The sequence below is a fragment of the Zalophus californianus genome, chromosome 17 (genome assembly GCF_009762305.2).
Source record: "Zalophus californianus isolate mZalCal1 chromosome 17, mZalCal1.pri.v2, whole genome shotgun sequence".
Taxonomy (NCBI): Eukaryota; Metazoa; Chordata; class Mammalia; order Carnivora; family Otariidae; genus Zalophus; species Zalophus californianus.
The window spans coordinates 45,881,701-45,906,568 of record NC_045611.1 but is presented as its reverse complement, the minus strand read 5'-3'; the positions used below and the strand labels follow the sequence as shown (position 1 = coordinate 45,906,568).

Below are 24,868 nucleotides of genomic sequence, written 5' to 3'. Positions count from 1 at the left end.
AAGATTTATTTATTTATTTATTTGAGAGAGAGAGAGAATGAGAGATAGAGAGCATGAGAGGGAAGAGGGTCAGAGGGAGAAGCAGACTCCCCGCCGAGCAGGGAGCCCGAGGTGGGACTCGATCCCGGGACTCCAGGATCATGACCTGAGCCAAAGGCAGTCGCTTAACCAACTGAGCCACCCAGGCGCCCCAGGCTTTGGGGTTTAGAAGGTCCCTGTTAATACTCTGTCCTAACCCTGCTCGACAGTCCCGAGGTGCAAGCCTGACTCACGGTGGGATTAAAATGCTTGCTCCGGACGGAAGAATACCAACAAAATAATAAATAGCTAGTGCTTTTCAGTGCTTCCTGCATAGATCAGGGATTGTGCTAAGTGTCTTCCACGTATTGACGTGTCTGAGTCTCAGTGTAATGTGGTGAGGGGTAGGTTCGCCTTGAGCTGAGTCGGGAATGGAGTGGGAGCAGGCTCTGGGGAGACTCCACCTCAATGACACAGGACACAGGCCTCAGCCAAAACCCCTGGGGTAGACACATCTCTGAAGTTAAGAGCTGTCTGCTTTGGAGGGCGCTGCGCAGCTGCTATTACACACCGGCCCCCGGAAAGGCCGGGCAGCAGCCCATAGTCACGCCAGCGATCTGCAATGAAGTCACGATCGCTTGCACCACACGGAGTGGAGAAGGACCATAAACTAACAGCCCCATGGCCGTCTGGGTTGGATTTTGCTGCTCAATGAGCCTGGCCCAAACTTCTGCGTCGCCTCTCAGTTTTGGAGCCTTTGGTGTTGTGAATAAGGGACTGGAGGGTGTACTGAAGGCAGGACCCACCTCAGCTGGTGCACGGGCTTTGATGGGGGCCGTGTGCACTGTGCCCCCTTCGTGGGGGATGCTGGGTAAATAGTTGCTGGGTGAATAAAAGGATGGATGAGTCACACCCTTACACCTCCTTCCTCCAAGAGTTGGCAGACTTGGGGGGAATCAGGTAAGTAAATAAACATTCACGAAACCATCTGCTTGGTGCTGGAGCAGGGAGCTGGGGGAGCAGCTAAAGGAAAACCCGATCCTCAGGGCCCTCCCGTCTGCAGCCTTCTCTAGCTGACACCCTGTCTCTAGCCTCAAATGACTCCAATCTTTGGGCAGTCCAGACTTCTAGCTGGGTGACCCCCAGGAGACCCCCTGATTCTCAGCTAACCATCCCCTGCTCTTGTGGGTGACACCGTCAGTACCCACCAGCAGAAGCTCCGATGCACCCCAGCTCCCCACCTCGGCTGACACCACCACTGGTGACCTCCAGTGTGGTCTGTCTGCCTGCTTCCCAACCCTGGTGAAGCCCCCCTGCTGGCCCCAACGCGCCCGCACTCACTTTTCTTCTCTGGGAAGCTGCTGCCCGTGGCAGGGCCAGTGCTGGGGCTGCCACTACCGGGCGGGTGGGGGTGCTGGTGCTGGCGGCGGGCAGGCAGAGTGCTGGAGGGGAAGGCGCAGGTGCTGGTGAAGAGCACGTCGCTGGGCAGGCCCGGCTCCAGGCTGGCAGGGTTGGCCAAGCTGGGCTCCCGCCGCCCACTGCACAGACTCTCATCGGACAGTGTCCGCTGCAGGCTCTTCTGCGGTGACTGTTGGGAGAGACACGGACGGTCACGCGGCGCGGTCATGGCCTGGCTCCCGGTCACCATCCTCACAGGCGTCTTCCCGTCCTGGACAGCTGTGCATCTTACCCACCCAGCATCTGTTTCTGCCCCTTTCTGCTCAAAGCACCTCAAATTTCCCCTGGGGATGCCTCTTCCCCTACTCCCTCCCCACCTGGTTCTGGCCCTCCAGAGGCCATCGCCACCCTCCTGCTCCAGGTAAGGTTAGGGAAGGCAGTGTGACCAAAGCTGGACTTATGGGAGCCAGTCATTGGTGGGGACCAATGGGGACAGCTCGGTCCCACAAGAGTGCGAATAACCAGAAGTAGGTAAGGACAAGAATGGAGAGAAGCAGACAGTGTCGAGGGACTAAGGGAGCCTGATGGTTCCCCTGCCTTTGGGTAACAAGAGCCTGAATTTCCCCTGGGAACCCCGCCCTCACTCTTGGTCCACGCAGTTTGGGTGGGTGGAGGCTGCTTTCATCCTGGGCTCCAGGAGAGGGACACGAGAGCCATTAAGAGTATCCCTCTCCAGTCACGTGAGCTACCCTAGTGCGGAAGGAATCCCCTACATGCCTGCCGAGGCCGGCTTATACTGTGATTTGGCCCCTGACTAATGTGACGACCTGACTTCTGGCTATGAAGTCACATACACCTACATACAGATGGGGCTGGCCGGTGCTGCAGATGGAGGCCACGGGCAGAAGGAGGCCGGAGTGACCACAGGGAGCTCTGTACTCCTCCCTCGCCCTCCCACGACCGCCTGGCACGCCTGATTCTGTGTGTGTGTGTATGTGTGTGGTGGGGGGCGGCTTCTACATACCCCCGCATCTCTCTCCTGCTCAGGCGCCAGGTTGTCCATGATGATGAGTTTCTTCAGGTCGTCCTCAATGGTGGATTTGTAGTTCTTCCGTGGGGAGCGGAGGTCTCGGAGGGATGCCCTCAACCGTGGCTGCCCGAAGACGTTTTTTGTATTAGTGTCCACCTGCCTGGAATGACAGGATGAGGGTCAGAGTGGCCTTGTGGAGGCTCACCCTGCTTCTCAAAGCAGTCCTGACCCAAGAAAGCTGGCTGCCTTCCGGGGAAGGGACTGTGGCCTTCTCCCCTTCACCTGCTGGAGGTGAGCTGGAAGAGGGATCAAATTTATTCTCTCCATTCATTCATCTCACAAGATTTCCTGGGAACCTGCCCTGGGCTGTGCCTGTTCCAGGCGGGGGACACAGAACAGCGAACATGCAGCTGACCTCCAGTCACGGAGACACATAATTAACAAGTAACTATACAACAGGCGTCCAATGTCACACAGGCTGTGCGAGTGGAGGAGTCAGGATTCCAGCCGAGGCCACTAGGCCACAGAGCCCACAAGTTTACCTCCGAACTTGACTGCCATGTTTGTATCACAGACACAGCATAAAAATGATGTACGGGGGGTGGGGGGGGGTGCCTGGGTGGCTCAGTCGGTTAAGTGTCCCACTCTTGACTTCGGCTCAGGTCATGATCTCAGGGTTGTGAGATCGAGCCCCGCATCGGGCTCCACACTCAGCGCGGAATCAAGCTTGAGATTCTCTCTCTTCCTCTGCCTCTACCCCCACCCCCCAAATAAATAATAAATAAATAAAATCTTAAAACAAAAAGATGTACAGTGTGTGGGGAGCATAACTGCATTTGGTTTAGTCATACTCTTTTAAAGTGCAGAGAAAAAGTTCTGGGGAAATTATGAACAATGGGTACATGACCCCCTGGGAGGTCAGGAGTCTTTTTAGGAGTTGGAAAAATGGGACTGTCATTTTTCATCTGATACCCTTCTGAACTGTCTCAATTTATTTTACCATAATCACATGCCAGAACAATAACGATGATTTAAAAAACTAGTTTAAAAAAAAGGTGACACCTGGAATTTATCATTTTGTTAACTCAAGAAAGAAAAAGTCTTTGGACCCAGGAAGAAAGACGATGTCTAGGGCTCCTGAGTGTTTTGAAGTTTGCATTTTTTCTCATTTTCTCAGCTGCCACCTTGGGGGTTTTAACAAAAGAAGGAAGAGAGGGTGGCGAGTTTTTTCCCTGTCAGGTCGTATTCCTCCCCAAATTAGAATTCCAGGTCTAGGGTAATTCTGGCTCCATTACAGTGTTCTCTGAAGTGTGTTCTCTGGCAAATGAAAAGCTTTAGAGCCAAAAGAGAGAAATACACAGCAAAATAGAGTAAGAGCATACACCCCAATGAGTACATGGTTCCTCCCCTGGGAGTGGGAAGGGGGCTCAGCCCACCCCCTTCCAAAGGGATTTCACAGTTTTCCAGAGTCCCCGGCAAGGAGGGGGGGTGGAGCCTGTGACTCAGTGCAGGGCATGTCCCGTGCTGTGCCCACCTTCCCTGAAGAGGGAGCAGGCCGGGACTTCAGCCTGTCTATGGCAAGAAAGGGACACTGTTTATGAGGCTGGCCCTCTGGGAGGGGCACAAAGCCACCTGAGGAACACTTTCAAACGTGCATGCTCTTGGCCCTAGGGACTCTATCTACTTCTGGGCGTGTGTCCTTTGGAAAGGCCTGTGTGACCTACGTGTGCCAAGTATATGGGGACGCTTAATGGGGTCCTGTCCGTGAAGCAAACAGAATTGGCCAGCAGGGGAAGAGCGAGGCCCCACAGAATCATGCCACCTAGCTATTAAAGAGAAGTGGAGCTGGTTCACCTAACACAGAAAGAGGTTGTCCCCGATATGTCACAGGAATAAAGAAGTGGTATGTATAGTGTGAAATCATTTTTGGAAAACAAAGCTTACACATAGCCTAGTTTGATGTATTAAAATTTACCAAACTCTCAGCTCCAAAGGATGGGTACGTTGGGGGATTCGCTTTCCAAAAATGTGCCTCACCACAGCCTGTGAAATCCTTGACAATCTGCCCCGCCCTGCCTCTGCCCTCCTCTCCTCCCACACAGGCCTCCCAATGTTCCTTTAGCATGCCAGGCACGGTCCTGCTCCAGGGCCTTTGCATTGGCTGTTCTGGCGGCCTGGAGCTGCCCTCTCCAGCATTCCCCATGAATAGCAGCTTCTCATCTATCCAGCTTATCTGAAATGGTGCCTCCTCTGGGAGGCCTCGCCTGACCACTCAAGCTTCTGGTGTCCCCTCCCAGCCCGGGCGTGCTCCATCATGCAATCCTGTGCCCTGCTTCACTGTGCTCATCTCCCGGCAGTTTGTCACAGGCGCTTGTGTGTTTGTGGTCCCACTCTCACCTCATCTGCAGCCTTCTGTTCTGTGTTGGGAACAAGGCCTGCCACATTGCAAGCACTCAGAAGTAGCTGTTCAACGCGAATCACATGGAGCCAACCTTCCTTCTAACCACCCAACCAACCAACCCACCAACCCACTTCCCTACCTACCTCCTCCCTTTCAACCTTCCTCTGTTCCTTTTTTAAAAAAATTTGAGTAATCTCTACACCCAATGTGGGACTCGAACTCACGACCCTGAGGATCAAGAGTCGCAGGCTCCTCTGACTGAGCCAGCCAGGCGCCACTCTTCCTTCCTTATCTAAGAAGCGTCAATGACTTTTATAAAAGAGGAAAAACTACAAAGATATTTTAAAAAGTTAAGCCAAAAGAACGCAAGTATTTCTTCCCTGCTCTGTTTAATTTTGTGTTCATGTGCTAACATTGCCTTCCCAGCTCCCAGGACCTCTGGGAGTCTAATGGGACATTCGTGATTCTGCGGTGGGAGGCTAGCTCACCAAGAGACATCCTGCTACAGGGTCCTGCCCCAACCCCCAAGCCTGCACACATCTCCGCGGCAGGCCTCTCTCACTGCGCCGCCGGGCTGCATCTAAAGGGAAAGAGTATGATGGAATTCAGTTTGGGGTGTCAAACCAATCATTTTTGCTCTTATTCTTTCTCTTCTGGAAGAATTTCCCGATGTAGTTTCTAAATGGCAAATTCTAAGCAATCATTCGAAAGGGCATTAACTCCAGGTTAACAAAACCAACCAGACTGGGCTTGTACATTCCGACCTGTTTCCTTTTTCTCAAGATCTCGGGTCCCCATGATTGTGAAAACCTGATGACCCTGAGGACAAAAGAGACTGCTCTCTGCCGTTTCAAAAGGATGAGATCACCTTCTCTGTGCTAATATGGTAACTGTTCCCGAGATACGAAGAGGAAAGAGCAAGTGAAAAAGGCAGACGTGCAGAGACGGGGAGCCACACTGGCCAACGGAAGGGGGAGTGAGGGAGGAAGCACATGGGGTCCCACGGGCTCGTCACAGTTGGAACACTTCGGGATGGACGCAGAAGAAACGAAGGCCATAATTGCACCTGGGCGGGGGGGTGCTGGATGGCTGGGGGCCGGGGAAGGGACAGAGGCTGGCTTCGTGCCGCGAACCCCCTGGTGCTAGTTTGGTTTTATCCTGGCCACGGTTTACCTTTCACGAGACAAATGAAGAGAACACCCGGAAGGATGTGCCTTCCCTCCGGGGTCTGCCCAACAGCACCAGACATCATCTCTGATTTGCCTGCGTTGCCTGAACTTGGACTTGGCCATGTTGTGGAATGACACCACTTACAGTAGAAAACAAGGGCAGACAACTTACAAAGGCGGCTCTGCAGTATGGTCCCAGACAACGACGACTCCTTCTTCCTGTGACAGCAGGGCCTGAGGTGGACGGTGACCGATGGCTCTGACTTGGCTGGGCCTGTCCCCAGCTGACTCCGGGCTCTGGCCTCCAAATGGGGCAGCTCCCTCAGGGCCAAGTTAATTATGCCAATTAGCACCACTGTCAGCCTGTCTGGGCCGGGGGCTGTGCCAACGTGGCTGGTGAGGACACACAGCAGGGCTGCACCTCAGGTGGCAGGCGGATATTCCTGGAAGGATGGCTCGGAGAGAGGCCCGTTGGGGAGGGGGGCTGCCCTGTTATGGGGTAGGGATGTTGGGAAGAGGCCTCTCCCCCCAGCTCCTTCCGGGGCTGCACGGAACTGGACCTAAATCCGAGGAAGGAGCTGGAATGGCAGGTGCCAACCATGAGACACCAGTGCCTGTCAGCCCAGCCAACAGTGACCGGGTGTTTCCCTATGACTCGCTGAAATCCTCATGTCACCTCTGGGACACAGGTACTCCCATCTTCCCCTTTTGAGGCTGGGGAAACTGAGGCACAGTGAGTTGTGAACACTCAGAATCCACATATATCCACATGTGAACACTCAGAATCCACATGCTCTGAGTCACCTCAAGATTCACCCCTAACGAAAGTGGTGCTGATGTGCACGGTTCATGGTAGCAGGGGCTCCCGGTGCCGTGGGCCCTCACCCCAGGGGCTGGTGAGTCTCGTGTGTAGCCACAGTTTCCTCATGGTAGCCACTGGAGGCAGGTTCTACCGTCGCCCCACAGGTGAGGGCTAGCGAGGCCCAGAGGTTCTGACAGAGTGCTGGCAGAGCCGGGACGCGAACCCCGGTGTGACCCAGGGACCGCTCTGCACTGCGGGTGTCGGAACGGCAGCCACAAAGCTCACGTCCTGAGTGCTCAAGTGCTTCCGGGCCCTGGTGGCCTTCACACACGGGATCTTGCTTCACCCCCTCAGTGGCGCTGCAGGAGGATGCTTGGGGGGCCTGGGTCCTCAGGTGTGACCCGGAGGCTGGCCCTCCCATACATCACTCCACACTTAAAGGCAACAGAGACCATTCCTGGAGGAGGATCTGCCTCCTCCTTGCTGGGCCCAGAGTCTGCGAGGCCAGGGGCCAATGGGGCCTAAGCATGTGTATCTCACAACAACCCTACGTGGTGTGGCTGACTTGTTTAACACTCAGAGAGAAGTGCAGGGCCATTATCTCGAAGAGCGGTGGCCTGTTCTTGGCTGTGCCTACCTTGTGAAGGAGGCTTCTCAGGCCCAGTGACCACTAGCCCATAGGGGCATCTCCAGCCCTGCAGTCTGGGCGAGACTGGCCCATTGAGGAGGCGGTGCCCAGGAGGGCTGAGGGCTGTCTGCTCTACTTCCCAACCGGCCAGGCTCCAGCCCGGACCCTCCTGGCAGGAGGGAAACCTGTGGGCCCAGTCACACCCTCACCTGCTAAGCCCCTGGCAGCTCGAAGGTGGTGCTGGGGCCTCGAATGGATTAACTCACTAAATCCTCACAACCCTGGAGCTAGGGATGGCTGTCATCCCAGGTTAAAGAGAGGGAAGTTGAGGGGCTAAGGTGGGGGTAAGCAGCCAATGGATTTCCATCCTGACCCCCACGCTGTTCTGCTCTCTAATGGCTGGGAGAAGGCAGGCCAATGAATTAATGAGTCCTGGGACAAAGTGGCCAAAATGGGGCTATCTGGCCATCCCCTGAGGCAGAGGTGCTGGCCTGTCCCTCCCCAGGTGTTGACCAGGGGCCTCTAGGAGAAGGACTGGGGGTGGGAGACAGAGCACAGATTCTCTGTTCTTCACTAGCTTACTCTGTCGTTTGGTCAACTAGAGCATGTGCCCCAATACAGAGGAGACTGTCCCCTCCGAGAAATCAGTCCTCAGGAAATAGGAGTCACTGCCCTGGACAGGAGTCCTCCTTGGGTCTTTCATGTGGTGAGACGCTCTGTTAGTTACCTTGCTGGATACGAATCCTACCTCTGCCACTTTTGGCTGTGGACCTGGCTATGTACTTCTAACTGTGCCTCAGTTTCCTCATCTGGAAATGGGGGTAAGAGCAGGATACCTCTAGTGGGGGTGCTGGAGGATCCCTGGGGCCAGGTCTGTATAGCCCCAGCCAAGCAGTCTGGCGGAAAGGGAGCACCCCTGTGCTGGATGAGGCCATTAGCATTTCTCTGTGGGATCTGTTAGACGTCCCTGACCGATATCAATGACAAGGGAAGCACAGAAAGTAGACAGATTTGGGAATTACTCCTAGTGGGGGTGGGGAATAAGGTCATAATATGTGGTGACCCTGGGGGACAAATCACAAAACCAACAAGCATAGCATTTGCAGTGATTAACCTTAACTAACCAAGTGAATCTGGGTAAGTGACGTAACCATTCTGTACCTCAATTTTTTAAAGATTTTATTTATTTATTTGACAGAGAGAGGGAGACACAGCAAGAGATGGAACACAAGCAGGGGGAATGGGAGAGGGAGAAGCAGGCTTCCCGTGGAGCAGGGAGCACGACGCGGGGCTCGATCCCAGGACCCCGAGATCATGACCTAAGCGGAAGGCAGACACTTAACCGACTGAGCCACCCAGGTGCCCCTGTACCTCAATTTTTCTTATCTGGAAAATGGAAGGCAAAGTACTTGCATCTCCTTGTTCTATAGTGAGGACTAAATGAGTCAGTGTAGGTGAAGGGCTTATGACAGGACTTGGTAAAGTAGGTATTAATATACGTAGATAAATAAGTTATGCAAATGAGCTCCTGTGCCTTGGGATAAAATTTTAGTGACAGCTTCATATAGGGAAAAAAAAAAGTATGTTTAACCTCAAATAATTTAGCTTGAAGATGATGTTTTTGGAAAACTAGGTTAGGTGACTCAGAAGGATCTTTTAACAATGAAAAAGACACTATCTCCAAAATGCTCATAGAGAGTCTGAATAAAACAGCTTTATGAAATAGGAGTATGTGGACAAAAGCAATTCTAAATTAACATATTATCTTCCACATGTGCTTTAAAAAATGTATCTATATGGTGGGCCTGGCTGGCTCAGTCAGTGGGACGTGGGATTCTTGATCTTGAGGCTGTGAGTTTGAGCCCTATGTCGGGAGCAGAGATTACTTAAAAATACAATCTTTAAAAAAATGTATCTATAACTAAATTATTGAATATCATAAGATGCCATGAAACTATTTTATGTGTGGTCCTAAATATTTTATTATATTTATATATCGATATATTTTATATATTTAGTTTACATGTTTATACAAAGATACACATCCCGGAGCGCCTTGATGGCTCAGGCAGTTAAACGGCTGCCTTTGGCTGAGGTCATGGGATTGAGGGGGTGTGTGTGTGTGTGTGTGTGTGTGTGTGTGTGTGTGTGTGTGTGTGTGTGTGTGTGTGTGTGTGTGTGTGTGTGTGTGTGTGTGTGTGTGTGTGTGTGTGTGTGTGTGTGTGTGTGTGTGTGTGTGTGTGTGTGTGTGTGTGTGTGTGTGTGTGTGTGTGTGTGTGTGTGTGTGTGTGTGTTGGGGGGGTGTCCCTGCTGTGTGTGTGTGTGTGTGTGTGTGTGTTGGGGGGGGTGTCCCTGCTGTGTGTGTGTGTGTGTGTGTGTGTGTGTGTGTGTGTGTGTGTGTGTGTGTGTGTGTTGGGGGGGGTGTCCCTGCTCAGCGGAGAGTCTGCTTCTCCCTCTGCCCCTCCCCCTGCTCATGCTCTCTCAAATAAAATCTTTAAAACAAACATACATACACATCTATAAAAAGTCTTGTTTGAATTCTTATCATGAGGAAAAGGGGTTTTTTGTTTGTTTAGGGTTATTGTATGTCCAGGCATATTTTCTGAGCACGTACTATGTACTGGGCCCTGGGTGGGGCTCACAGTATCTCTGTTCCCCCAGAACTCTCAGTTCACTGTGGGGGACAGAGAGGAGGCAAGCTGCTAGGAAAAGGGTGTGATGTGCCCTGGGACAGGTGCCGGGGCAGGGAAGAAGCATGTGGTCAGTAGAAGGTGAGCCGGGTGTGGGCTTGAATGACCTTCCCCAAGGACGACGGCATGTCTGTGTTAAGACCTGAGAGGTAGTGTTATGGGTCCCTTCCAAAAACATGTTGAAGTACGAACCCCAAGTATCTGAGTGTGACCTTATTTGGAAATAGGGTCTTTACAGAGGTAACCAAAGCAAACTGAGGCCATTAAGATGGACCAGAATCCACTGACTGGTGTCCTTATAAAAACGGGAGACGTCAACACAGAGACACACATGTAGGGAGGATGCCATGTGAAAATGAAGACAGAGAATGGGGAGATACATCTACAGGCCAAGGAATCACCAGCTGTTGGGAGAGTGGCCAGAACAGATCCCCCTTCACAGCCCTCAAAAGGAACCAACTCCGCCAACACCATGATCTCTGACGTCTGACCTCCAGAACTGTGACACACCGGGTCTAGCGTGCACCCGGGGGAAGCACGGCCAGGTCAGCTGCCGTGTGGAAGAGCCTAATGGAGCCCGCAGGGCCTGCCCCTCTGGCCACCCTAAAAAGTGGGGGCCTTGCAGGATCTCATGGGGTTGTATCAAGGCAGTGAGATCAAAATGAGATGCGTGGCTCATGCGTTCACCGAAGGAGCACCCACAACGCCAGGCAGCCTGCAGGTGTCTTGTGACCAAGACAGCGGAGCCTGCTTTCTGCTTTCAGGGGAACAGAGAAAAGGGACAGGGTGACGGTGGGGGTACATACAGCTGGGAAGGCCCATCTGAGGAGGCGGCATCGGACCAAGCCCCCCCTCCGAGATGGCTGCAATATCCGGGGGAAGAACACTCCAGGCATTTGAGAACCCCTACATTGGCCCCGAGCTTGGCCTGGCCTTGGCCAGCAGGAGGACCAGCGGAGGCCGGTGGAGTAGAGAGCGCGAGGGGTAGTGCGGGAGGGGGAGAGGAGGCCGATCTCGCAGGGTCTGGGCAGGTGTGTGGGCACAGCACACACCACTCGAACACCTGGTACCATCGGTGTGCTTGGATCATCCATCCCCGAAGTGGGGGAAGCCACTGGAGGTTCCGATCAGGAGAGCAGAGGCTCAGAGCCCGGGGCTGCCAGTGATGTCTGTGAACTGGATTCTTGGTGCGAGCTCCCCAGGCTCTCCTGCCGACATCTGCAGGGACCCGCCCCCTGCGCCCTAACACCTTTCTCCTTCTGAGCTCTGTGTCACCCCTACCTTTGAAGGGCCCATCCAGGTCATGAAAGACGTTACAGAGAACTGGATGGAGGAGGGCAGAATCCCCCCTCCCCCGGAACCAGCTCTATCCCTTACTGGCTGTTGTGCCTTATCTGTAAAATGGGGTGAATAACAGGTCTACCTCACGGACCTGCTGTGAGGATTCGGGGAATTAATTCACATCTACAGGAGCTGAGAACCGAGACTGGTATACAGTGAGTACTCAATAAATACGAGATACCATATTCTCCTAACTTGAAACAGAAATCCTTCCCTAATGCATATTCCTCTCCTCTCTTTTGCCTCACAGCAAAATGCCTCAAACGAGCAGAGCACACAGTTTCCTTCCAATTCTGCCCTCCCCTTCTCTCCTGCACCCTTGAGGGACCTCCATGAGGCTCCCAGCCCGTCACGCTTGGGCTCCCGGGATGCACGCTCGCCTGGGCCCCTCCTCATACTCTCTGGACACTGAGGGCTCTCTGGCCCCGTCCTGCACATCCCCCTCCTCTCTACCCACACTCCTGGCCTTGGGTGTGCCTCCAGCCTTGTGCCTCTGTGCTGACAACACCCCAACTGCCCTCTCTAGCCTGACCTCTCCCCTCAGCTCCAGACTCTGGACCCGACCGCCTCCTTCATGGCTTCTGTGCCTCGTGAACGCAACCCACCCGGGACTGAGCTCGGGGGCTCTTCCCCAACCAAGCCTGCTCCTCGCTCAGTCCCCATCTCAGCTCAAGGCCAGCCTGCCCTTCTGGTTACGGGACCTGGGGTGTTCTTCAACCTCGCCCTTCCGCGCAGCCCACATTCGGTCTGCCAGCCAACCCCCGCTGCTCCCGCTTAAGCACATCCATCCTCAAGGCATCCCCCCACCTCCTCGGCCTCCATGCTGCTCTGCCTCCCCCAAACCCCATCTCCAGCACAGCAGCTCCTTGGAGGCCGTGCCTCTCAGGCCGCCAAGGGACGCTCTGCCCCCCCAACTAAGGGTGTTCTGTCCACAGCTGTACCCAAGGCACCCTGCCGAATGAGCCAGTGAGGGGTCACCATCCCCCGCCCCCCGCGCCCAGAGACGCCTGGCTGGGCTCCCGCAGCACCTTGCTGGGGGTCTGAGCACTTACTTCTTTGGGTCAGTGAAGGGGAGCGGCCGTGGTGGGGGCTCGTCTGTCGTCTTCCACCCCCCGGGGTGCTTACTGTGTGCAGGCTGCTTGGAGAAGAAGGACTTGGGGACAGAGGCAGAGAGCTGGAAGGGGCTGGACTGCGCCAGCTGTGAGGGTCGAGGAGTCTCTGTGCTGGCAGTTTTGTAAACCTGAGCGGGGTAGCCAGCCCGCGAGCTCACGTCACTGCAGAGTAAAAACAGGAGAAACAAACAGTTGAATCCATTCCCCGTTTCCCCAAAGTGATCCATTTAAATTTACTCTTGGGAAACAACAAAGTTCCTTCACACAAGAGAGATATAAATACACGGCCCCCAGTCCCACCCCAGGAATGCCCTCTATGCCTCTGTGCGAAGCTGCATGAGTCACCACCTGTGGGTGGATGCACCCCGAGATTCCCTATCTCCTGGGCACAGCCTACGTAGCTGAAGGTGGGGGTCCTACCTGCCCGTCTCTAGAGAGAGCCATGGTTTACAATTTGCTCGCTCTCTCGCTCGCTTACACTTTTCCCTCTCCCTTTCTCTGTCTCCCTTCTCCTATGCATTACAAATATACACCTGCATACAATCAGGGAGGTAGAAACCTTTTTGGCGGGGGGAGGAGGAGAATTGTATGTTTATATAACTGGGATCACATTAATATATTGTTCTGTAAGTTTTTTTCTTTCCTTAAAATATAGCTTGCCAAAGAGCCCTTTCATTCAAATACTTTTCTGGAGTACCTGCTATACATCGGACAACGTTCCTGCTGATCTAATCTAAAACCACAGCTCATTATCCCAAATGCTTGATTCCCATGGAATTCGTGCTACAATGAACCTCATGCTGCTAACCAGAACCCAATGGTTGGGGACCCAGCTGTTTACTCCCCTTAGACAAAGTGACTTTTTGAAACTTTTAAATAAAATTCCAATTCCACTTCAAGTGAGAGGCATTTAATGAGAAAATTGATGCCTTTGGGGTTTAAGTCAATAAATGCTTTTCGACGGTCAATTTAACAATATGAAGGGGTGGGACTTTTGACTATGATCAAATGAGGAGACCAGCAGATCCTCTCCCCTGAAGCACAAGATTGACAAAACAACCATTTCGGCACTCTGGCAATTGACCAAGGGCATACGACAATCTGAGAGTCATCTATGCTCGAAAAGCCGCTGCACATCAGATGAGAAAAGAGGGAATCTGTGGCATTTTGGCTGGGGCTCCTGCCATCCTCCTGCCCAGCTCAATGCCTAAGGACCTTCTGCCGTACCAAAATCTTTGGGACAGCATCAAGCATACAGACATGTGTACACCGAGAGTTTTGGAAGAAGAGGAGAGAAAAGGGCAGAAGAACGATTTAAAGAAACAATGGCTGAAAACGCCCCACATTTGGTGACAAAAATTTATCTACACAGCTAAGAAGCTCCCCAAGCCCTAAGCATGGTAAATACAAAGACATTCATATCCAGAAAAACAGCTCAAAGTCAAACAGTGAGATAAAAACCTCGAGAACCTCAAGAGAAAAAGGATTCATCACATACAGAGAAGCATCAATATAATTAACTGCTGACTTCGTATTCGAAACAATGGTATGGAATATTTACAAAGTACAGAAAGAAACAAACCATCAGCCAAGAATTCTGTATCCAGCAAAACTATATCCTTCACATATGAAGGTAAAATAAAAATATTCCCTGATAAACAGACAGAGAAATTGATTGCCTGCTCATCTGCCTGGTAAATTAATAAAAACAGAAAGTCCTCAGACTGAAAGACAATGACTCCAGGGGCACCGGGCTGGCTCAGTCCATGGAGAGTGCGATGCTTGATCTCAGGTTGCAGGTTCAAGCCCCACACTGGGTGTAGATATTACTTAAAAATAAAATCTTTTTAATTTTTTCTTAAATTTTATTTTTTTAAAGGATTTTATTTATTTGACAGAGAGAGACACAGTGAGAGAGGGAACAGAAGCAGGGGGAGTGGGAGAGGGAGAAGCAGGCCTCCCGCCGAGCAGGGAGCCCGATGCGGGGCTCGATCCCAGGACCCTGGGATCACGACCTGAGCCGAAGGCAGATGCTTAACGACTGAGCCACCCGGGCGCCACCAAAATAAAATCTTTTCTAATAAAGATTTTACTTATTTACTTGAGAGACAGAGCAAGCTGAAGCGGGGAGGGGAGGAGAGGCAGCGGGAGAGGGAGAAGCAGACTCCCGGATGAGCAGGGAGCCAGGACCCCGGGATCACGACCTGAGCTGAAGGCAGTCGCTTAACCGACTGAGCCACCCAGGCGCCCCTAAAAATAAAATCTTAAAAAAGAAGAAAGAAGAAAATGACTCCAGATGGTGACCTGAATCCATACGGAGACATGAAAGGTCCAAGATGGTAAATTTGTGGGTTAGAATAAGACTAAAGATTTATGTTTTCTTATTTCTTCTCTAATTTCCTTAAAGACATAAGATTGTAAAAGGCACTAAGAACAGCACTATATTGTTCGGCTTATAAACATATATGAATGTAATAAAATGACAAAAAATAGCACAAAGGATGGGGAAGGGAATGTGGCTATACTGAGATAAGTTTCTTTCTTTAAAATTTAAAAAAAAAATTCTTTTTGAGGTGGGGGAGGGGGCAGAGGGAGACAAAGAAACCCAAGCAGGCTCCATGCTCACAGCAGGGAGCCCAAAGCAGGGCCTGATCTCATGATCCTGAGCTAGAATCAAGAGTTGGATGCTTAACCAACTGAGGGCCCCAGGCGCCTCGGGAGAAGTTTCTGTATTTTATTGGAATTAGGTTACTAGATCTAAATTATACTGTTAAGACACATATTATAATAACTAAAAAAAAAATATGGTCAAAAAATCAAGAGGAATCCAAACAGTCCACTACATTTATTTAACACAAAAGGTGGCAGTAAAGGAAGAACAGAGCAGGGCCCTGGGTGACTCAGTTGGGTAAGCGTCTGATTCTTGATTTTGGCTCAGGTCATGACCTCAGGGTCATGAGATTGAGCCCTGTGTCATGCTCAGCATGGAATCTGCTTGAGGTTCTCTCTCTCCCTTTGCCCCTCCCCCTGCTCTCACTTTCTCTCTCAAATCTTTTTTTTTTTTTTTTTTTTAAGATTTTATTTATTTATTTGAGAGAGAGAATGAGAGAGAGAGACAGAGAGCATGAAAGGGGGTAGGGTCAGAGGGAGAAGCAGACTCCCCTGGGACTCCAGGATCATGACCTGAGCCGAAGGCAGTCGCTTAACCAACTGAGCCACCCAGGGGCCCTCAAATAAAATCTTAAAAAAAAAAAGGAAGAACACAGCAAGAAAGAGAGTAACCATATGGGAAATAGTAAAATGGGGAATGTAAATTCAATTGTTATCAACGATCTCTCTAAATGTGAATGTTTCAACACCCGATGTGAAAGACAGAAGATTGTCAGACTGGATTAAAAGAGGCAAGCTCTGACTAGATATGCTTTCTAAGATTTAGCAACATCTATTAATGGGGCCACGGTTACAAACTGGTGGGGGGGATGCCCAAGGAGCCAGGGAGCATATAACACCAGGAATGGACCTCTGGGTGATCAGGAGGCCTCCCCAGGGAGGCAACGGCACCTGAGCAGAGAACTGAAGGATGAGTAGCATGTCTAACATCTGACCTCCCAGAAATCTGTGCCACACAAAAGCCTGCACAAGTATTTGTGGGCACATACAAGGATGGTTACCGTAGTGCTGTGTGTAATCAGGTAAGTTAGGGGCGCCTGGCTGGTTTGGTAGGAGGAGTATGTGACTCGATCTCAGGGCAGTGGGTTTGAGTCCCATGTTGGCTGTAGAGATTATTTAAGACAATAAAAACTAAAAAAAAAAAAAAAAAAAAAAAAAAAAAGAAAAGAAAGTAAGTTAGACCTGGCCTGGGTGTCTTTTAACAGGGGATTAATAGAGGTTCCAAGCACATCCTGATGACCAAAAATGATGCAGCCAGTTCGGGGCGCCTGGATGGCTAGTTGGTTAAACGACTACCTTCAGCTCAGGTCATGATCCCAGGGTCCTGGGATGGAGCCCCGCACCTCTCTGGCAGGCTCCGTGCAGTGTTCAGCAGGGAGTCTGCTTCTCCCTCTCCCTCTGCCCGTCCCCTGGTTTGCGCACTCTCTTTCTCACTCTCTCTCAATTAAATAAAATCTTTAAAAAAACCGAAACGTAAAACAAAACAAAAATGATGCAGCCAGTTCAAAGAATGAGGTAGGTTTCTTATAAACAAGGACAGATGTCTGAGTGGAAACAGGCAGGGAAACAAGGCATGACTCTGCTCTTTCTTTTTATATATGCACATGGAGTGCAGGATTGTTTTCTTTTTTTGTTTTGTCTTTCTTACAACCGTAGTTTTGCTTCCTTCCCCAACTGTGGATCACTAAACCATTTTACTGGCTCTTGACCATTATTAAGGGGAGAAAAAACCCCCAAGCCTGACAGATAGGAATAAAAAACATCGGTGTACAGGATGTGAGGTAAGTAAGGATAAGCATTTTGTGAAACTTCATTCTGGATGTCCATGCGGGGTTGTAACGTAAAGTGCTTTCCCTGTTCTGAGTAATGGTCAAAAATGCTTGAAAGAACTGGGCTGGTGCAGGTCTGGAGGAAAATCTCTGGGGGAGTAATGAGGGGAACGTGGGCAGAATATGAGTCAAATGAAATCATCCCGGTGGCACAGGGTAAAAAGGCAGCGCTACCTGACACCTTGGTCTCCCCGCTTGAGGCAACCGAGACTCATCCTTTCTTCAGCAGACAGCCTGGGCACACACAGCACACGGGTGTGAGAGGGAGTGTGTATGGTTCCCACAGTTTTTTTTTTTTTTTTTAAGATTTTATTTATTTATTTGAGAGACAGCGCACAAGCAGGGGGAGCAGCGGGGGGGAGGAAGAAGCAGGCTCCCCAGAGAGCAGGGAGCGGGGATGCAGGTGGGGCTTAATCCCGGACCCCCCCCCCCCCATCATGACCTGAGCCAAAGGCAGATGCTTAACAGACTGAGCCACCCAGGCGCCCCTCCCGCTTTTCTTTGTAAAATAAATGGCCACGTATGATAAGCTTGCTGCGCACCCTGCTTTCACCTTAATATATTCTGTAGATCTGTCCATGTCAGTCCACACAAGCTCCCCTCTCTTTAATGGCCACAGGGGGTCCACTCTATGAATCTATCACTAGTGATTTTAACCTTTTTACATTTCTCTACTTGGCCATCAGACACGTTCGTTCAGCTTTCGTGAGCTGAAAAAACAAGAGACGATTAAAGAAGGGGAAAAGACAAACGCCCTTTGCCTCTACCAGCAGGCTCCATCCACTGCCTCCTTGGAGATGGGCTGGACCCTCCTCAGGCGCTGCCTCGGGCACTGTGGGTGTCGGCCTAATCCCCCCTCAACTTGTAAACAGAGGCTGATTTTACTCATCCCTTGCTTGAGGGAGGTGACCTGACACCACCCAGGCCTGGGGGCAAGTCCTGACTGGGTGAGGCCACTTGCTGGGAGGGGTATGGGTGGGTCTGTAACCTATTTCTGGCTGGTGAGACGTCAGGGAGTGTGTCTATGGGTTGTCTGCTGGGTGATTTCCGGGGAAGCTTTCTTCGCTAACAAAAAACACTTGCAGAGAACATCACCTTCTCCTCCACTGGACACCGTGACTACCTGGGTGAAGGACTGCCACCTTGAGATGGAGGGGAGCCAGCCCGTGGGCCGATGGAGGCAGGACACAAAACAGAGAAAGACCTTAGGTCTTTGAGTCAATACATTACCCAGTCCTGGGGCCCTCCCTAACTTGGCACTTCGTTCTGTGAGAGAACAGACTTGCTTCAGCTGAGCTGGGCTTTTCTGTTACTTGTAGCCAAAGGCATGCCCAGGACTGTGTCCCTATCTTCAACTTCTCCAAGACTCAGGAGTAGATGGTCCTTTGCACACAGTATGGCCTCAACACAGAACGATCCCCCGGAATATGCTGTCTTTCGACCCAGCCCTGAGGTGGGCGCCCCTTCCCACACATCCGTGGACGATGAGCCCGGGTGCCCAGTCCGGGGTGGAGTTTTTAACCGCACCTACTTATCCCTTTCTGAAGCACTGACATGGACAGGTGCCTTCCCTGGGCCTCAGCCAGGACTTGAAAAACAAGGCAGCACCGTGCGGTGGACGAGAACGCGGGCTGCAGCGCTCACCTGATCCTGGGGTTCCAACCCCAGCTCTGAGCGACACACTGCGACCTTAGCTCGGCTCCCTTCCCCTCAGCAAGCCTGTCCCCTCTTCTGAGAAACGAGAAACAAGGGACCAGCACCACCACCGCCTGAGGTCACGTGTGCAAAGTTGCGACCGGATGTGGTGTGCCTGCACTCCCATCTGCACCCGGAGAGGTGATGCGCTTATCTGTGTGGTCTCAGGGAACACTTCAGATTCTGTGTGAGGAAAAGGTTTTGTGGCTTCCGAAAAAGGCTGAAAAAACCATGGGCTGGCTGGAGAAGCCAGATCTGCATGCACACGTGCAATACTCCAGTCCTGGTGGGTGGCCCCGGGTGGGTGACAAGCCTTTAGGAGGTAGGGACGGCGCTGGCTGTGCGGAGCCCGTGAGCATGGCCGGACCCTGCACTAAGCATCTTCCAGGCGTCCCCTCATTAATCGTCCTGGCAAGCCCACGGGGCAGGAGCTACCACCAGCCCCAGGTTTTGAGTGGGGAAACTGAGGCCCGGGGAGATGAAGTAACTTGCCTCAAATGATGCAGCTGGTAAGGGATGGAGCCAGGATGCAAGCCTAGTCTGGCTCAAGAGACCCTCCTTTTAACCACGAGCCTGTACTTTCAAGGACAACGGCAGTCACGATAAATATGTGATAAGTGCAAACGAAACCTAGCAGCAGGGGGATATTTTTGGACCCAGCGCCGTCTCAGGCCCCGTGCGAAGTACTTTAAATGCATGATGTTGGTTCATTCTGGCAGCCAGAGACCACAGATCCTATTATTAACCCCATCTTACAGATGAGAAAATTGAGCCTCAGAGAAACTAAGGAGGCTTGTCGGAGATCACAGGTTGGGACAGCTGTGGAGCTGTGATCTGGACACTGGCAGTCTGAGGCCAGAGTCCTGGAAATTACACTGCTCACCCCCGTACCCCTCACTGCTTGGCCTTAACTGCTGGACCAACCTTGCCCTCTCGGCCTGGTAGTCTGGCATGGCCTTGAGAGTTGAACCAGTCCCTGCCTGTGGCTGGAGTTATGCTCCAGGGTAAGATATGGGGTCAAACTGATGCAGAATCCAATCAGTGCTCATCACCTCCACCCCATGCCCCCCATCACAGCAGCAGCCTCCTCCTGCCCACCCCCCACCAAACACAGCCAGAGGGAGGCTGTGAACACCTGAGTCGGATCACAGCCCTCTTCTGCCCAGGACTCTCTGTGGCTCCGCCTTACTCAGGGTAGAGTCAGAGTCCTCCCCTCTGCCCAGGAGGCCCCACGCCACCTGGCCTGCCCCCTTTGCCCTCAGCTCCTCCCACTCACCAGGCTCCAGCCGTGGGGAAGCTCCTTCCAGCTAGAAACATTTTGGCCTTGGGGCCTTTGCATTGCTCCCCACCTTCCTTGAGAGGGCTTGGGCTCCACGCCCAGGCTGTGACTCTCCCAGTGGGTCTCTGGCATGCGTGACCCCGGTGGATCCGGAGGCCCTCGCATTGCCTTTAAGGGTCGTGTCCCCAGAATGGTATCCCGGGGACTCCCTCCCAGCCCAGCCTGGGGAAGCAAATCCACGTGCTTCCTGCCTGGCCGTGGCAGCTCCCCGTGGAGCCGAGGGCCTCTGAGTGCCCCTTCACAGCTCTGACAAATTGCTCTGGAAACCCAGGGAGCTTTGGAACGTGTGCTGCCTCGGGAGAGGGCAGGGGGCCAGGTGCCTGCCCGCCTGGGATCACTCGGCCCACTGCGGTGCCCACAGCGGGTGCCGACGCCTGGCCATGTGCCTGGAAGCCAGGCTCCCATGACGAACGTCTGGGGAGAGCGTCTGCGAAGTCCCTGCAATCATCGATGGGCACAAGCTGCTACAGGCTCCCGTGGCAGGGCTGCAGCGCAAGGAGGGAGGGGGCGGGTGTCTCCCTGTCTGGGCCTGGCCTGGCCCGGCCCACCCGTCTCCTGGCAGTCCCCGAGTTTTGAGGCCGAACTCAATTCCTTCCATCCTTCAAACTGTCCCGAGTAATCTTCCCCCCGCCCCCAGAGTCATCTTTTTCAAACATTAAGTCAGATCATGCATTCGCACTCCTCCCATGGCTCCCAACGTCCCTCAGAGCCAAGCCAAATTGCAGCGGCTGACCGTGGTCGGTAAGCCTCCCAGAACGGGACTCTGGCCTACCCTGCAAAACCGACCTCCTGCCACTCTCCCCCCTTTGCCCTGTCTGCTCCCCCCTCTCTGGCCACCTGACCATTTCTTGAGCGCTGCAAATGAGTTCATCTTCAGGGTCTTGGCATTTGCTGTTTCCTCTGCTCGGGTCAATCCCTTACCAACTCCTCCGAGAGGCCTTCCTGGCTCTCTGTCCTGTTGGGTTTTTCTCCCCAGACTTTATCAGCCCCCGGCATAGTGAGATCACGTGGTTGCTCAGTTGTCAGTCTGTCTTGCTCTCTCTCCGGGAGAATGTCAGCTCCACAAGAGAAACACCTCTGTTCCCTGCCACGTCACCATGTTTGGAAGTTGCCGGCACACAGTGGGTGCTTTAGTGGTGAGAATAACCTTCCTCTCGGGCTGGGCCTGCCCCACTCTCCTCTTCTTAAGAAGCTTACCACTCCCTGTCTGCAGCAGCCTCCCGACTCTCAGCTCACTGGCACCGTCCCGGACCTGTGCCTCCCTCCCTATGTCCTAGCAAAGCCACTTGCTGACACTGTCACAGCTGCTCTGTCCTCTGGTCCAGGTCCCTTCCTTCTCACTCATCTCAGCCTCAGCCCCGTCCCTGACGCTCTGCCTCCAGTCCCATCTCCAGCATCATCTTTCAAAACATAAATCTGCCTGTACTATCGTTGCCGCTGAAACCTTTGTTTGCTGCCCATAGCTCTGAGGATGGAATCCAAATTCTGTAATGTGGCTGACAGGGCCTTGCGTGGTTTGGCTCCTCCCAAAAAACCTACCATCAGCTGCCCCCTCAGCTTCTACCCTTGAGCCAAGGAGCCTGTGGTTTAGTGACCTGATGGCATCCACCCTCCTTTCCACCTCAGGGCCTTTGCACATGCTGCTCCCTTTCATAGGGACACCCTTTCCACATCCCATCTTTCCTTTCTCTCTCTCTCTCTCTTTTTAAAAGATTTATTTATTATTTTAGAGAGTGAGGAGGGGCAGAGGGAGAGGGAGAGAATCTCAAGCAGACTCCCCTCTGAGCACAGAGCCTGATGCAGGGCTAGATCTCACCACTCTGAGATCATGACCTTAGCTGAAATCAAGAGTCGGATGCTTAACTGAGCCACTCAGGTGCCCCTTTCTCTCTTTTTTTAATTGCACACAGCTCATATATAGCAAAGTGCACAAAACATATACATGTAACTTAAGAAATAGTCACAAAGCAAAGACTACATAACTGTATCCTGGGTCAAGAATATATCATCAGCCCCTCAGAAACCACTCACCCGCTCCCTCCTCCTTGTTGCTTTTATCTTCGGCAGAAATGACCCCACCTCACAGAAACTCCCTTTGCCCCTCAGGTTATAGGTCAGACTTTCCCTCCAGCCCTGCCCCACATCCGCCCTCCGACCCCAGTGGGTCTTCTCTCCCCAGGCCTTCCCCTAGCACAATCCAGTCATTACTTTTATCGTTCTATGCCCGCTGTCTCCGTGGTATCTGGTCAGTCAGGACAGCAGGGGCCCTGCGTGCCCGCGGCACCCAGCAGGGGGCTGGGCACACATGGGGCACTTGCTGTGCGAACAAACACGGGGGGCTCCATTACAAAGTACTGGGGAAGTAGAGCCAAGGGCAGCTATGGAGTGTGCATGCCTGCCCTCGAGGAGCCGAGGCTGGGCAGCAGGCTGTCACTGCAGCTCAGCCCAAACAAGCAGACTGACGGCAGTGGGTGCACAAGGCCGGTGGGCGGCCTGGGGCCTTGACAGTGGAGGCGTGCGTGGGCCTCTCGGGGCGCAGGTGCCGAGCAACCGTCTGGGAACTTGGTTCCCCTGCGGAGATGGCAAGCTCATGGGAGGGCCAGCAGAGTGGGGCCCGCAGTGGGACTGGCACATCTTCTCTGTCTGGGACACTCTACCCTCCTGTTCCAGGAAAGCCCCTTCCACAATGGGGTCTGGCCCCTCCTTTAGGCTCCCACATCCCAGGTGCTTCCCTCACCCGGGCCCTGCCCACTACAGGCTTCCACTGTCTGGGGAAGGGTTTGTCTCCCCTGTTGGACTTTGAGCCCTGAGAGGGCAGGCCTGGGGCTGTCTCAAGTCACTGTGGTGTCCCCAGCACTGCCTGTGATAGGCATGGCCCCAGAGAAACATTCTGATTTAGTTCGTTTTAGAACAATCCCCTGTGATTTCAATGACAGCAAGCTCAGGCTCTACTGCCCACTACTGTGCTAAGGGCCCTACAAACAGCTCATTCAGTCTTCACGTTATCCTCAGGAGGCAGAGGCATGCAATGCATCCCCCATTTTATAGACGAGGAAACTGAGGCCCAGAGAAGTTCAGTCATTTGCCCAAGGCCACACAGCCAAGGCAAGGCAGAGGGAGGGCTTGAACCCTGGTGGAGGTCCATACTCTCATCTACCAGGCAGATGTTTCTTTAAATCAACTCGTTTAATTTTCTTTAGCTTGTCCAAGACCCTATCTGTAAAAGCAGGGAATGGGTGGGGAACACTTTCCTAACACTCATTAAAGCAAGCATATGTCCATTTAAAAAAACACATTTTCCTCCAGTACCACCCAAATCACCTCGAGCACCCCATTTTGGGAAACGCTGTTCCACACTAGAGTCTGGTTGCCTAGGAGAAAACTTCGGGAAGCAGCTTAATGAGTAGATAAGAATGATTTGCAATTAGCATCAATTGTCTGTATGCAAATCAACGCTCCCAACCACAGGCCCCTCTTTTGTAGTGGGCTCCTCTCCCATTTTATTCCCTTCATTTCTGGGTTCAGCAAATCCTTCTCTCAGACACAGGGTAATTTTATACCCACCCCCTGGCTTCAGCCACAGTCTACTCCCCAGCGCTGCTGCCTTTATATCATAGATTTCAAAACCCTACAGTTTGCTCAGATTCACTTACACGGTCCCATGTCCAGCACAGGGACTAGGAGAGCTGAAACCTGGGACCCCCGTGGCACCCAGGACTCTCCTGGTGCAGAGTCCTTCTGGGTGGGCGCACTTTGACATTTGTCTCAGTGATGGCCTGTCGTCTGTCTCCCTCAACGGATACGGGCGAGGAGAGGGGCTGGGGGACTTGTCTGCATTTGCTCAGTATCTCTCCCCAGTTCCCACCCCAGCATCTGTGACCTAACAGATCCCTAAGAAATATCTGTGAGTGAAACAAATGGGTAAATGAATGGACGAAGGAGGTGATCAAAAGTCTGAGAGTTTAGACTGTGTGGGGAGGTGGGCTGAGCCAGGAGCTAAGTAAGCTCACTGGGACTCGCACCCTCTCCGTCTTCACCCTTTAGGGACCCCTGACTCAGGGAGGTTGGGGACCAGGGTGGGGGGGGGCACTCTCAAACACGGTGGTTTCCAAATCTGTCAGAGAACCACTGCTAAGTCATGAGATCATTTAAGAAGGTATTGAGATGTATTCACGGTCTCAACAGACGAGACTACATCAGAGCGCTTCACACACAGGCTAAGTACTGTTTGGAGCATTTTTGAGTCGCCTTTTAAAAAACAGCTATTTCTGCAGAGACACAGACAAAGGCCACTGTAGGTTGTGGTCAAGGCCTGAGGCCACTGCCTGGGGGCAGGAGTCCTGTGTGGAGAGAGGCCGTAAGTCTGAGGACTGGCAAAGGCATCAGGAAACCAAAGGAGAGGAGGACCCCCTGTATCAGGGTCCTGGGCTGGCCCCTCCGGGGTCTGCACCAGGGACGGCAGCACCGTAATCCCTGCCTGGGACCACAGACCTCGAGAGGACACACATACCAGAACCACGTGAGCCCTGTGAGGGCAGAAGCATTTTCCCACCTCCGTGCATCCTTCTGGGAGATGGTTCGCGGCTTTCATCTGATGCTCAAAGCGTACGTGGTCCAGGCCCCAGACTGATGGCTCATCAATGCCAGTTCCTTCTCACTTACTCCCCTGCCTACCTGGCCACCAGTGGTTCTCAAAGCATGGTCCCCGGACCAGCAGCATCACCATCTACCAGGAACTTAACAAAA

The 24,868-nt window shown here is 52.6% G+C and overlaps 1 protein-coding gene across 8 annotated transcripts in view; it reads right to left on the bottom strand.

The window, feature by feature from the left end:
- The window catches only part of SIPA1L3 (signal induced proliferation associated 1 like 3), a 222,849-nt gene that overhangs the window by 10,780 nt on the left and 187,201 nt on the right, over positions 1-24,868 (bottom strand). For all 8 annotated transcript variants that reach the window (XR_003524109.2, XM_027618206.2, XM_027618207.2 and 5 more), the window contains 3 exons: positions 12,530-12,751; positions 2,441-2,606; positions 1,360-1,606 (listed from right to left, as the gene is read on the bottom strand). Coding sequence is in view for 7 of the 8 variants with exons in the window: in XM_027618206.2 (XP_027474007.2) it covers positions 1,360-1,606; positions 2,441-2,606; positions 12,530-12,751 (635 nt within the window). In the remaining variant the exon portion in view is untranslated. The remainder of the gene's footprint in view (positions 1-1,359; positions 1,607-2,440; positions 2,607-12,529; positions 12,752-24,868) is intronic.